At 30.8% G+C, this 14,809-nt stretch overlaps 1 protein-coding gene across 1 annotated transcript; it reads right to left on the bottom strand.

The window, feature by feature from the left end:
• Positions 1-4,180: 4,180 nt before the first annotated feature.
• Positions 4,181-10,380, bottom strand: LOC105126447 (probable inactive receptor kinase At5g10020). The gene is made up of 3 exons (XM_011027319.1): positions 9,299-10,380; positions 7,269-8,804; positions 4,181-4,990 (listed from the first exon to the last, which is right to left on the bottom strand). Exons 1-3 carry the CDS (start codon positions 10,227-10,229, stop codon positions 4,413-4,415), a joined length of 3,045 nt encoding a protein of 1,014 aa, XP_011025621.1. The 5' UTR covers positions 10,230-10,380; the 3' UTR covers positions 4,181-4,412.
• Between the last annotated feature and the right edge of the window lie 4,429 nt (positions 10,381-14,809).

Below are 14,809 nucleotides of genomic sequence, written 5' to 3'. Positions count from 1 at the left end.
TTACCTAAGGTAATCTGTATTGTTTTTTTGTCTAATATAAACTAAGAAAATCTTGTATTTTCTAATTGTTAGTCTGTTTAACATTGAAGAAATATCCTTCTTAGTAAAGAAATTCTTATCTTATTAGGGTAAAAAAACTTAACCATTCTAATGTCAATATAAAAATAAAATAAACTGTCTTTTTATTTAATATCAAGAATATATCTTACGTATAAGTTCATAATCTCATATATTAAAAAAAAAATATTTTGGTATTTTTGAAATGTAGGCTAAAATCCTTTAAAATTTTACAAACTTGTAAAATCTATGCAAAAGTATTTCAGATTTTAAAAATAAATACTCAAATTATATTATTTTTTTATGATTCTTGGTCATATGTAAAAAAAAAAACTTTTTTTACCAGGTTAACCCAAAAAAATTTATTCGACCTTAAACCAACCTAAAAATCTTGGTTTGACCTGAAAATGATGCAAAAACAAAACCAAAGTAATATATATATATATATATATATATATATATATTAAACACCTAAAAACACAAAAAATCTTGAACAAAACGGATCAAACACCAAAAAAATAAAGAACATGAAAAACACCAAACATAAACAGACCAAATTTGGTTAAAAAAAGATACATATATATTGGAAATTATGCAAGAATCTATAATCTCACATCTAATCACTTTAATTTTCACTTAAACATTATAATTTTTGTCAAAATGAGTTCAAAATCGAAATCGTAGGATAAAAGGCCATTAAAATCATGTTATTAATGCAAATAAACACTAGATTATTTATTAATTATGCATGAGAAAGGGTTATGGGCAAATAAATAAAACAAAACAAGTCAAAATCATGCTAAGGCAATGTTCTTTGAAAGAACAAATGAAGAACATTCAACTTAAACCCAACAACATGACTCTCAAACCAAACCACATGTGGACAAACCAAAGGCACATACATATTGAAAATCATACAAGGATCAATAATCTAACATCATTCACTTTAATTATCAACGAGTCATCACAATTTGGCCAAAATAGGTTTCGATTCAAAACTAAAACCCTAGAATTAAAAACCTTTTACCATATTATTGATGCGAATAAATACTAGATTATTGGTTGACCTCTATAAAGCATGCTTTCTTTATCCAAACAAGTCACCCTAACATAAACAAACATGTTTGAATCTAAAAAACTAACAAAAAACATCAAGATGAAGTATGAGATACGAAATCAAAAATACTAATAACCTAAAACAACTTACATGTTCATGCAACATGAATTTAAAATTGGTTTTCTGAACTTATTTTTGTGTATGAACAAGCATAACAAATTAAGGATAAGCATCCTTGCTTTAAACATGCATAATTTCAACTAAATCAAAGCTTAAAACCAATTTATATATCAAAAGAAGAACTTAAACAACAATTTGAATACATTAAAAACATAAAGAAAACTTTAAAATAACTTCGTTAAATAGAAATCAAAACAACATTGACATTGCTTGTTAAGTATTGAAAACTATTTTCTTATGCTTGTAACTATAAACATTAAACTATAAAAACAATAAAAGCATGTTACAAAGGATCAATTTGTGGGTCTATAATGTATACTTAGAACAACTATATTCTTTTGGCTTTTCTTTAGAAAGTTTTGCTTCTCTCAAACTTACAAATCCTTAAGAAAACTTGGATTTTTTCTCTTGGATCTCTAACCTTATATGTGTTACTATTATTACTGTATTTTTTCTATCTTTTCTTATCATTTTTCCTTTTTTATTTCCCTATTTTCTCCTCCTTTCTAAACATGCTTAAGATGAGGTATTTATAAGGTTTTGAGAGGTCTTAAATCCATTTCTAACCTCTTAATCTTGAGAGCAGTTTTGTGAACCCTTGATAAGGACTCATCGAGGAGTCTTTATGTGTGAACACATGAAAATTAAATTGATTTTTACTAGATAATTGCACTGTTAGGGATGACTAAGTTGCCTACTTTCAAGGATTTGTCGGAGCAATACAACATCATACTTGTTGCCGAGGATTTTACTTAGATAGATACCCAAATAGCAACATTGAACAATACAAGGTCACACTTGTGTACTTGTAAAGATGGCATTAGCTATAAAGAGATTTTTTCACCTATATTTATAAAAGACTTATTTATAATTATCATCATTTTGGTAACTCATTATGATTTAGAGTTATATTATATGAATATGAAAATTATCTTTCTAATCAAAAATTTAGAAGAAGAGGTCTATATAGATCAATTAAAGGGGTTTTTAGTTGAATGAAAGGAGCACATAGTGTGTAAAAGTACAAAATCAATATATAGACTTCAACAAGCTTTAAGATAATGGTACCTCAAGTTTAATGATATTATTATTTCTTTTAGATTTAAGAACATTGATCGTTAATGACACAAAAATTTATATTTCTAATTTTGTATGTTGATAATATATTTCTTACAACTAGTGATATTAGATTACTACATGAGACCAAGAAATTTCTCTCAAATAACTTTGAGATAAAAGATATGGGAGAGACAACCTAACTATATGATTGGACTAGAAATAATTCAGAATAAATCACAAGAATTGTTAGGGTTGCCTTAAAAGAAATATGTTAATAAAGTTTTGAATTGATAGATGCTTAATAAATGTTGTTTTAATTCAGAAATGAGATAAATTTAGTCTCACGTAATGTCTAAAGAATGAAGTAGAACATCATTAAATGGAAGAAATTTTTTATTTATGAATTATTAGAAGTTTGATGTATGTTTAGACTTGTATCATACTAGACATCAACTTTGTTGTTGGAATACTAGGTTGGTACCAAAGTAATCCAAGTTTAGATCACTTGAAGATTGCAAATAGAGTATTGAGATACTTGAAATGAACAAAATATTACATGTTAACCTATAGAAAATCTAATAATCTTGAGATGTTTGGATATGTAGAATTTGTTAGATACGTGGAAACGAGAAAATCCCACTTTATGATATTTGTTATTTTTAGTTAAAGGAGCAATATATTATGAAAGAGTATGAAATAGCCTATTAGTGTTGCAATCATTATGAGAAAGTGGAATTTGTGATACGCTTGGAGGTAATTTCACAGCTATCCTTTTTTTAAATAAAAAAATCAAGTATTGAAAGGTTGCAGAATATATAGAATTGAAATGCTTTTGTCATTAAAGAAGTTCAGAAATATGGTGTCAATTGAATATATCAGCACCAATATTACGAGTGTTGATCCATTAACAGAAGGATTGTCACCCAAAACATATAACAATTCTCGTATTGAGAGAATGTGTATTATGGGGTATAATTATTCATATTATGTAATGAATTTGTACAATTATGGGTTTAACACTTAGGTTATTCGTGAAGATATTTCCGATATTTCTTGTGTTCTATTTGGTATACATTATTGAATTTAAATAATAATAATAATAATAGAAATTTTCTTTTATAAAAAACATTATTGTTGGACCAATTATGAGCTTCTCCTTTATAGGTAAAGACGACTGAAATTGTATATTGAATCAAATATGTACAATACTACTATCAGAAAGTTGTCTTCAGAATTTATTTTTATTTTTTATTTTGGTCAATTTTCCTCACAAACTTGGACTAATAGACAATTAGACTAGCCCATTCTTTGCCTCCACAATAATGCAGTGAAAAAGGCAACCAAACATGACGATAAAGAAAAATAAATTATAGCAATAATACCCCTACTGCGCCTTTTCTGATTTTTCAAAGCCAGTAAATAAATTATGGCCTCTGTTTTATCAATTTATATTAGTTAAAAATTTAATTTAATAGGATTAAGTTATGAAAATATTACACAGTTGACCGTTATCTTCTGACTCTCTTCACGTGTAAAATTTCTCAACTCTCAAAATAAATCAAGTGCTTGCAGGGAGCTCTGCTCAACGGTCTCAAAACAAATTTTCTGAAGCTCCAAATTGTCTATTTCCTGTTTAGCTGGAGCCCGTGTAAAGCTTGCCATGGTCTCTGCAATGTTGCCATCTGTATTGATTATAAAACTGGTAAGAGACCATACACTTAGGCAGACTAGGAGATGATGCGGAAACGTCATTAGCACTCTTGTTGCCTCTCTTGTGTCTATGGAAGACATATCTCGCAATCTCAAATTGGTAAAGAGACATACATGAGAACACAAGAATTGAAATTCCTTTCGATTGAAGATCGAACTCAAAAACACTGTCAAATAATCAATAGATTGGTTGTTCCTTTACAAGAAAATTTCCAGCCAAAATAAAAAAGTGATGACTAGCCCCAAAATCAGAAGGCTTTAAAACCAATTAATGAAAAAAATGGGGGAAATGGGCAATTGGGGGGGGTCGAGGAATGACAAAAATTAATTCCAGGACACGTACAAAATTTCAAACAGATATAGAACATAGATCATCAAAGACTTGTCTGATGTTAGGCCTCTCATTTTGAGGAAGAATGCACCTGAGCGATATGGCAAGCAAATCATCCATTGCCTTCGTTGGTTCTTCCCCACCTGCAATATCTCTATCAATACAGTCCATTTGTCTGCCTTCTTGATCACACAACCGAACCCAATCTGTAAGGTCGACTGCTCCAGATTGACCTGAAATTATGTCCCCAGCACTTCTTCTGGTTAACAATTCCATCAGGATAACTCCAAATGCATACACATCAGCCTTGAATGAAGGTGCAGGTTTAGATGCATTATCAAGTTCTGGAGCCCGGTACCCTAGTGCTCCCAGATTCAGTATCTGCTCTGCAATGCCAGCTGGGGTCATCAAACGATGAAGTCCACAATCAGTGAGGCGTGCATTGTAATCAGGACCTTCCAGGAGTATATTTGTTGGCTTTAGATTTCCATGGAGCATGCCTCTATCATGAAGATACAGTAGACAAGAAGCAACATCTACAGCAACTTTTAGTCGTTGGCTGAATGACAACAAGGAGTACCTTCGAGGTGTTGTTTCTGTGCAACACGTGTTCCAGAAAAAAAAAATTAGGAAGAATAGCAACAGCAGCTAGCAGTATCTAAATGAAAATGTAAAATACTTGCGTATAACACCCAAAAGGCATGTCCCTGTTACTCAAGAGTTGAAGCAAGCTCATAGTTCCAAGGACAACTGAAATTGCTGCCTCCCTTTTATGCACACTACAATCAATTTATCTGTTAACCACTAGACACTGGTAGACATTTTGTACATATCTGAAGACTATAAAACTAAAATCAAAGCTCACACCTGTCAGATGAAAAGAGAAGGGAACTAATGAAGAACCGGTATGGTATTAGAAAAAAGCTTTGCTGTGGGCAACAGCTGTGGCCATCAAACAACATTTGCAGTTTCCAACCAGCTATACAAGCTCTAGAACATTAGCCATGCCATATCTCCGGTTTTGATTCTACGTTCCCATAGACCACATACCGTCTAAATTCCTAGGCACATGTGCAAGCATGCACAAAAACAGAGAGAGGACTGACACCTTGCCTTGCACGGACATAAACACACCTAGCTATATCCAGGACCCAGTAATTTCATATTCCTCCCAACCAAATAACCATTCTAAATATCAAAAGTGTTCATTTTAATCAGATGGCATTTGTGATAACAAAAAATAAAATAAAATCAGATTTCATTACCATTGACACACTAAACCTGCAATATTCATAATTCTATTGTATTTGCCCACTGGAAACATAGGTAATCTATTATAACATTGAGAAACCAACATAAATAGACAAAGATTGTCTTAAGTCAAGAATATGTGCAAAGATCTGTCATGCAACTAAATGTTTCTGCGTCTATAAAATAGTTATTTCCTGCACCAAGAATATTTTAAATTCCCCATTCCACGCGTGGAAAAATTCATGGGCAAACCAGACCGTAAGACTAAAATCAAGTGCATAACTTTTCAGCTATAACATCACAAATATGGCACAGCCAATCAAATCACCTGGGACTACAACATGCAATGTGATGAATCATTATTAATGCAACTTAATGAGTGAAAATCATTGCAGTAATGTTAAGTAACATCTGCATTCTAAAAGAAAACCGTCTCCTGACAAACTTAATTTCAATTAAACAACTGATCACGTCAGAATTTTTAAGCCTAATCTCGTTGGTTTTTTACACACTAATCCAAGCATAGTTCCCATTTACTATAAACCAATCCTTTAAGAAGCCATCAGTCTTCAGTGATAGGAAAACCAGTCAATCTCAAGACCCAGCATCTTTCACATTTGTAGATGGTCCTTTATGCTAAACTGACATTCTTGCCAGTAGAATCACTAATGATTTAGAAGAGACATATTGACAGACTAGCATGTACAGGAATATATTCAATGGACACAATCCTATCATATTATATTTAACTGACACAAAATGGGTACTTTTAAAGTTCTGTAGATACAAACATGACAGAAAGAACCTGGATTGCTGAAACAACTCTCAATTTTGAACGTTCAGGAAAAAAAAAAGGGAGGGAGCAAAACCATTCTAATTTAAGTATAATACAAAGCTCCCAGTATAAGAGGCTAATTTTCTACATAATAAACTGAAGGGTACAGAATTCCCCAATATGTCTGGACATTGAAGTAAGAAACCAGTAATATCCCAGATGATTATATTCCAGATTAACATAAATTTTTTTTCCAATGATAAACCAGACCTAAATGCAGGAAAACTGGCAGAATACAGATCAATTTGATGAACCATTGCCTACCTGAGGTTCATTATATTAAAGAACATTATTCTTGCAATATTTGATGGTGCATTGTCTGCTTCAGGTGCATTGTAGTAAAGTACCCTTTTTTTCCAAACCTCAATGGTGGGATAGTGGGGCTGTGTCGTTTACTTTTTTATATTACGCTTCTTGTCCTGAATGTTAGCCTCTCCAAAGTGGGACTACTCCACATTCAAGACACTTGAAGGAAATATTCCTATTGTTTGTAGCAGGCTCGGAATGTGAGATATCATCGGTTTTTATGTTCCAAGACCACACAAAAAGCAATTTACTTAACATGTTTGAAAACACTATTTAAGTTCACAAACTTGGATCTGCACCACTATCAACATGAGTGTTAAAATTGCCCGCAATGATCAATGAGATGTCTAGGTTAAAATCAAACAATCAACATGCAGCAGTAATGTGGCATTTTTTCAAACATCTATTGAGTAGCATAATAATTGTTACAAAATAAAAACATGACGAGAAATACACAAAGTTCAACATAATAAAATGCTTACCATATAGATGTAGGGCCAAGCTATCACCCTGGATATAGTCAGCTAAAAGAAGCCTCTCTTGCTCTCTAGGACCCCAATAAAATGCTCGCAGTGGAACAATATTTTGGTGTCTTATAGAGCCTATTTTTTTAACTTCCTTGGCGAATTCTTTCTTATGCTTGACTAGTCCAACCCGCAACCATTTCACAGTCAGCATATGTCCACTATCCAGAGTAGCCTTATATAAAGTTCCATGGCTGCTTCTGCCAAGAACTTCAGCTGGGGCTCGAGATAACTCCTCTGCAGTAAATGCAAGTGAACTGTCAAGAAAGGACAGTTCCCCAGCCAACCTGTCTGGCGAATAGACATCCAATTTTGTAGGCTCAACAAAACGAGGTGAGGAAGATAATGGGGAACCTGGGGAGGACTTCCTTCCAGGTGTTGTGGGATGGTCATCTAGCAAATTAGGAATAATCGATGAACTAGCTAACATTCCTTCATGCAAACCATGCTCAAAGATTTCAGTTTCAAATTCTGCCTGCCCCGATATCGACCTTGAATTTGCAGTAAGCAAGTGATCATTTGAAAAACTCAATGAAGTTGGAGGGCGGTGAGCATTCGAGTGGAAATTGAAAAGGGAAGTTTGGGAAGATCTTCCTTGCTTAGCATCCTCCCTTGTTGTTTGGCCACTAAAATCACTTCTACCATGAAATTCTTTTCGTTGAGCCCGTTGATACACCAGTAAAACAAAAGCTATCATTGCAGCAGTCCCAACTGTAGCAACAATTACTGCTATTGTAATATTATGCTTTGAACTGTGATTTTTACCATGTACGGAAATCTGATCTGGAACAGAATTTGTTGATGGCTCAACCCTGGTATTTGGGATAATTAATAAGGGATTCCCAGGACGAAATGAAGAAATATCAAATTTATTTCTCAAGTTCGGTGAAATATTTCCAGCAAGATCATTATTGGACATGTTCAATCCAATCAGACTGGATGGAAGCTTGTCAGGGATTTTACCCTGAAATCTGTTGGCAGATAAATCAAGGTACTGCAAGTGGGTTAGTTTGCTCAATTGAATTGGCAGCTGTCCTGATAAGTTATTATTTGAAAGATTCAGTGATCTGAGATTGGCAAAGTTGCCTATGCCAGAAGGCAATATACCAGATAATGAATTTTGAGAGAGATCAAGAGACTCCATCAATGGATAAGAAGGTAAAACTAATAATTCCCCAGCACCTGAATCTTGAACTGGAATTGGCCCTGAAAACCGATTTCCTGAAAGATTCAGGTTCATCAAGGTCAATGAAGTAAAAAAACCACCTGGAATGGGCCCATTGAATTGATTTAAGCTGAGGTCAACTGAAGACGATGTTGAAAGGTCCCCCAATTGAGCAGGCAAATTGCCGTCTAGGGAGTTATTCCTAAGATTAAGTTCACTTAACCTCACAAACCAAGTCAAGTTTGGCAAGCTTCCAGATAACTGGTTTGAACTCAAATCAAGGACCTCTACACTGGCTCCCCATTGTTGCATGACAGACAGTGTTCCAGCTAATTTTCCTGCATCTCAATTTAAATGACCCAACCCAAAAAGCTTGTGATGCTAACTCAGATTCGACAGGTTACACTTCATTTAACAAGAAAACAGCATTCTACCAAAGCTCCTAGCATCCAAATCAAGAAAGCCACATTTTGCCTGTACCTCTAGAGTCCAAATCTACAAAGTCACCATTCGCACCTTGGACGTAGTTTTACTATTTTTGGAAACCCATACTTAGAAAACCCAGGCAAAAATATATGTAATTTCCGGAAAAAAAAAGGAAAGGAAAAAAAAGGGTCAAAATCCAGGTTACCAGCTAAATATTATGTCACAAGTAACCTCAGGTTTTAAGTGCTAAAATTGGATAAAAAAATCATCAGAATTATTACATACAGTTGACTATACACCCAAACAAATTTCCAACAAAAAGCAGAAAAATCCAAAAACATATCAAATAAAAATTACCAATAATAATCACAAAAAGAATAGTCAAGAATCACTAGACCTGTAAATCCATTGCCACTAAGATCCAGTTCTTCAATCGGTATCGACCCGTTGATCAATTCCTCGGGTATACCTCCAAAAAGCTGATTATTACCCAGCCTCAGGACCTTCAAATTCGTCAAAGACCCAAATGAAGGCAACTCTCCATTAATCACATTATCCCCCAAATCCAAAACCTCCAAATTCCTAAACAACGCAATTACCTCTGCTTTGAAAAACCCGCTATTCAGTCTATTCTTGCTCAAATTCACAAAATGCAATGTATTAGCCAAACCTGACACATTCTCTACACTTATCTCACTAAACCCACCAAAAAACTCATTATCACTCAAATCCACTCTTTCTGAATTAATCAATTCACTTAAAACCCCACTAATATCGCCCCAAAAACTATTAGAACTCAAATCCAAAACCCTCAATTGCTGCAAATTCCTAAACCCAACTGGTGACCCGACCGGAAACCTGCCTTCAAAACGATTCATTGACAAGTTCAAATACTTCAAATTCCATAACTCCGCGATCCGACCAGGGATCGGACCTGAAAAATTGTTATTAGACAGATCCAAGTACTGTAACGAGCTCATAGATCCCAATGCAGGTACAATCCGACCCGTAAAATTATTACCCGAGAGTGAAATATTCTGCAGTGACTTAAGTTCTAGTAAAGTAGAGAACTTTAAGTTGCCGGAGAGACTAAGGTGGTCAAGGGTTATAGCAATGACGGAATCTGAATGGGGGTCGCAGGAGATACCGGGCCATGAATTGGGGCAGGAATTAGGGTCGGGTATAGAAGAGGGGTCCCATTTAGAGAAGATTTTGTCAAGTGGGTCGTATAGAATACCTTTTTTGAATTCGAGTAAGGATCGGAGGTCCGACCCAGAAGTGGATAGAAAGAGTAGGGAGAGAGTAGAAAAGAGGGTGAACAGAGTCATTTTAAAGAGAAGGAGAGTCTGTGTTAGTAATTCATTTGGTTTGATTAGAGAGCTCGAAGCCCTAGCTGGAATGTGAATTCAAGGAGAGGAAAGGAATCTAGAGAGAGAGACGGAGGAGGGTTAAGGTTTTTTTTTTCTTTGTAAGAGAGGGAGGACTTAAAAATGGCGGTTTTAGGAGGTGGGCAGTGTTAGTTGGAGGGGGTGAGTTACTACAGACTGTAAAGGTCGTACATACCTTTTGTTTTCTTTCGGTTTTTTTTTTTCTCAATCTTCCTGGCTCCTTACCCGGGATATTTGGAATTATTATTTAGAATGTTTCTTAAAATACTTTTTATTTATAAATATATAAAAAAAATTATTTTTTATATTACTACTTCAAAATTATTATAAAATATTAAAAAAATATTACTTTAATATTTTGTTAATTTAAAGTATTTTAAAAAAACATTTAAAAATATAAATAAAAATATTAAACACCTTCTAAAGGATATTTAGTATTGAGGTTGGACCGTACTTTTAAAATTTTTGTAGCTTTAAATTAATTTTTTATATATTTTTAAATTATTTTGATATATTTATATTAAAAATGAATTTTTAAAAATAAAAAATATATATATTATTTTAATATATTTAAAAAAATAACACTTTAAAAAATAACACTACTATATTCTCAGACAAATACTTAATATAGCGCCTACTATTTCTATATTTGTGCATGTAGGTTTGTATGATAACAAAAAATCAATATAATAATCTTGAGGTTATTATTTGGGATTATAATTATATTTGTGGACCGTGCTCTAGAACATTATTTTATAAAATAAAAAAAATATTCAGATAATATAAATATATTTTAAAAGAAATAAAAAAATAACTCAAAGTATAGATTTATCTAAGCAAAATATTAGTATAATCTAATTGGATAATAAAATAATAAATGGACCAATTTAAACAAAAGATAATCACACAAACTTGAAAAAAAATGGTTATTAAAACAAAAGGGATAACGAATTTAAGATTTCAATTAGTTAAATGAAAAAAAATGTAAAGTTAATCAAATAAAAAAAATGATTTGAGTCAGCTTAAATGAGCATACTAAATGAGTAGGTTAGGTCATAAGATTGAGAAGAGCGAATACAAAAAAAGTCAAAGTCCAACTTCAAATAAAATCCAACGTAGAATGATAAAAAAAAATTAAAAACAAAACTAAAAAAACACTAGCAAATCAATCAAACTCCATGACTCAAATTATATAAATGAGATCATCCAATAAAAGACAAACTAAAAAAGATTGTAAAACTCAATTATAAGCAACTCAATGTTGAAGGACGAAATATAAAAAATATTAAATTTTAAAAAAAAATCTAAAACAAACTCGAGCTAAGACTAATTCGCCAAATTAATGGTCTAAATCATGAGACTAGAGTAATAAAATAAAAAAAATTATAGAAAATCATGAAGCCTAAAATCAAAAAAACTCTAAGCTTGAAAGATGGGACTGAGAAAAGAAAATTAATTCTCAGTCAATTTAATATTAAGGATAAAATAAAAAAATATCAATTTAAAAAATTTATCAAGTAAATTCAACAAAGAATGACAAATAAAAAGAATTGAAATGGCCCGAGTCATTTTCAAAATTAGTAAATAAATATATATAAATTAAATAAATAAAAATGATAGAGCATAATCTCCAATTGAATAGATGCTAAAAGACGAAACTAAAAAAACATAAACTTAAAAAAAAAAAAAACTAGATGAACCTTTTAAACTTAGATTAATATCAAAAACTTGCTAGTTGTGAAATTCTAGACTCAAACTTAGTCAAAAAGATTAATTCTAGAGCAACATAATATTGAAGGATAAATCAAAGAAAAAATATCAATTAATTTTTTTTTATCAATGTAAACATAAAAAATAGCAATCAAAAGAATGAAGTTTAAATTTAATCGAAAAAAATTAAAGGATGGTAAAATTGAAATTTTTTTTGAAAAAAATGAAGTTTAAATTTAATCGAAAAAAATTGAAGGATGGTAAAATTGAAAAAACAATTGAAAAGGTATCTCAAATAAAACAAATTGCAATAAAAAAATAAGGATCAAATCTGATTTTTTTTTTTTTTAAAAAAAAGAGGGATGAAATTAAATAGGAATTCCAATTTTATAAATTAATCTAATAAAAAATAGTAATTAAAATAACCATGACCAAATCTAATGAAATTACAAGTTAAAGTGCTACTTTGAAATTTTGAAAAGGAAACAATGAAAATTGAGGTAGAAAGTGAAAAGAAAAAAAAAATTGAGTTTGAAAATTGTGGTTTTTTAGATGAGGTGTTTCCGATTTAATCATTAGTTAGGATCATGAGTTTGAAAAGTTAATATATGCTGATATCTTTTTTTGTTCTCTAATTACATTCTTCTAAGTTGTTCATTTGAAAAAATAAACTTTGTTATTTTCTTTGATTTCCTTTTAATAAGAATATCTCCATCTCATTCTAAGTTTGGCTTGGTGGCCAAATATTTTTTGAGGTTGCTCTTTGTTATCTTTTTTAGTTTTATTATTTAAAATTCAATTTTTTTAAAAATTAAGATTTGTCTTTTTTTTTCTATTTTATTTTTTATTAAGTTAACTCGTTTGTATGATTGTGCTTGTGAATTTTAACAACCTCATCTAGAATTACAGGTTCTTTATTTTTTTAGACTTTTTTTTATTTATTGATTTTTTTTCAATTTCATTAGTCTACATTTATATTTGTAGGGATTAGAGTTATTTTTTTAATTTCTATTATTTTAAGTTGCAGATTTTTCTTCTCTTCTTTAAAACACACTTGCATTACTTACACATCACTTTTATGTGTTACAAAAAATTCAGCCAAGCTCTACCTATTTATACCATAACTAAAAATTTAAATATATTGTTGTGATTAAGAAATAATTTTTTTTTAAAAATAATTTATATTGTACTGGTCTCAATACCTGCACTTTGCTACGAGGCCATACTATTTGTTTAGCGCAAAAAATAATATTCAAGTATTATAAGCATTTTTTTAAAATATATATTACTCGGGTCATATATCTGACTCGGTTGAATAAGTTGATTTTATTTTAATTAAAAAAAATTAACAATCTGTCACACATGATTTTTTTTTTTAATTTTCATCAAAAAGTTTTAAGAAAATCGGACAATAAATAAAAACCAGGTAGCTCTCTGCCCTTCTTATAAACACGAAACAAAAAAAAGTTTTTCCCCCTTCATTTAAAAAAATAAAAATCTAGTCTCATCTATCCGATCTACTTGAAGTATTTAATCATGACATGAAGCACGATTTAGGCTCTACAAAATTTTAGAAGCAGTCTCTCTCAATGACAAGGAAAGTTTTTTTTTTTTAAAAAAAAAGAAGTCAAAGGTTTTAGGTATATAATTGCAAAATATCTTTACAAGGCAACAAATAAAATTTTTATAATGTGGAAATCCGATACCTGCTTCACCCATACAATGAACAGTCGGAGACCAGGTCTCTTTCAGATAAATATGTTTGTCTTCTGGGAAAGTAATTAATGAGATTAAAGAATCCGATGGGAAACCACTCCCCCTAGTTTGGTAGAAATCTTAACTTCCAATGTCTTATGAATATTTTGGAGCTAAGTATAGACTTTGGAAAGTGTTCTTGGTTGCTATCTAAATTATTTCCAAATCAGAATAATTACCCATAATTATCATTTCTTAGATTTTCACAGAGGATGTCACTAAGTGACTGTTTGAAAAAAATTAAATTTTTTTTAATCTTTTTAATTTTAAATTAATATTTCTTAATGTTTTCACATTATTTTAATATGCTGATTTTAAAATGTAATTATTACCGTACTCATAAATATTAATAAAAAAAACTATAGAATAGCATGGAAGATAATGCTAGCAAACTTTTTTTAATAATGCAAAAACAGAGAAAGATATTGTTGGATGTGTCAGACAGCTGGATATCAACCCAAATGATAAAGTTTGTATATCTTATATTCCTATTTGTTTTTGTAAGATAACATATTTATATATTCATAATCTTTGTGTTTCCCTTTGGATTCCATTCTAACGTGCTACAATAAGTCAATATCGTCCTTAAAAAATGCAAGATGGGCCTGTCTTAACACTATACATATTGCTATTTTTTTAATCTAAAATATCTGGATGAAGTTATATATATCATAATTAATCTTTAAATTTATTAAATATTTTATAAATTTAATAGATAAACAAAATATGACGGAAATAATACACGTATATATAAAAAGTCGAATCCAGATACTAAACAAAAAAACAAATTCCTTCTATAACAACTAGAGCATAAATTTAAACGTAAAAAATTGCTACTTTTAATAAGGGATAAGTGTTGTCTTAAATAAATTAGGATCCAAATAACTATAATTTTAAAAGGATGATATATGTCTGTCCAGCCGGTTAATATTAGTAAATTTAATTACATGAAATTTATAATTTTAGTTTAGCATTGTTTTTTTTTTCAATGAACTCATAAAAAAAAATGAACATTAATGTTGAGATACGACTAGTAATTCATCTTATTTAATGGT

This window comes from Populus euphratica, unplaced genomic scaffold (genome assembly GCF_000495115.2).
Source record: "Populus euphratica unplaced genomic scaffold, PopEup_1.0 scaffold78.1, whole genome shotgun sequence".
NCBI lineage: Eukaryota > Viridiplantae > Streptophyta > Magnoliopsida > Malpighiales > Salicaceae > Populus > Populus euphratica.
Note: the sequence above shows the minus strand (reverse complement) of the source record. Positions and strands in the feature narration are given on the sequence as shown.

Bases quoted from the DNA above. Each gene is read 5' to 3' on its own strand.
- LOC105126447 (XM_011027319.1), bottom strand. From the start codon at position 10,229: ATGACTCTGTTCACCCTCTTTTCTACTCTCTCCCTACTCTTTCTATCC. The intron at 8,805-9,298 runs GTCTAGTGATTC...CAGGAAAATTAG, and splicing joins TAGTGGCAATGGATTTACAG to CTGGAACACTGTCTGTCATG. The intron at 4,991-7,268 runs GTAAGCATTTTA...CGTGTTGCACAG, and splicing joins CTTGGCCCTACATCTATATG to AAACAACACCTCGAAGGTAC.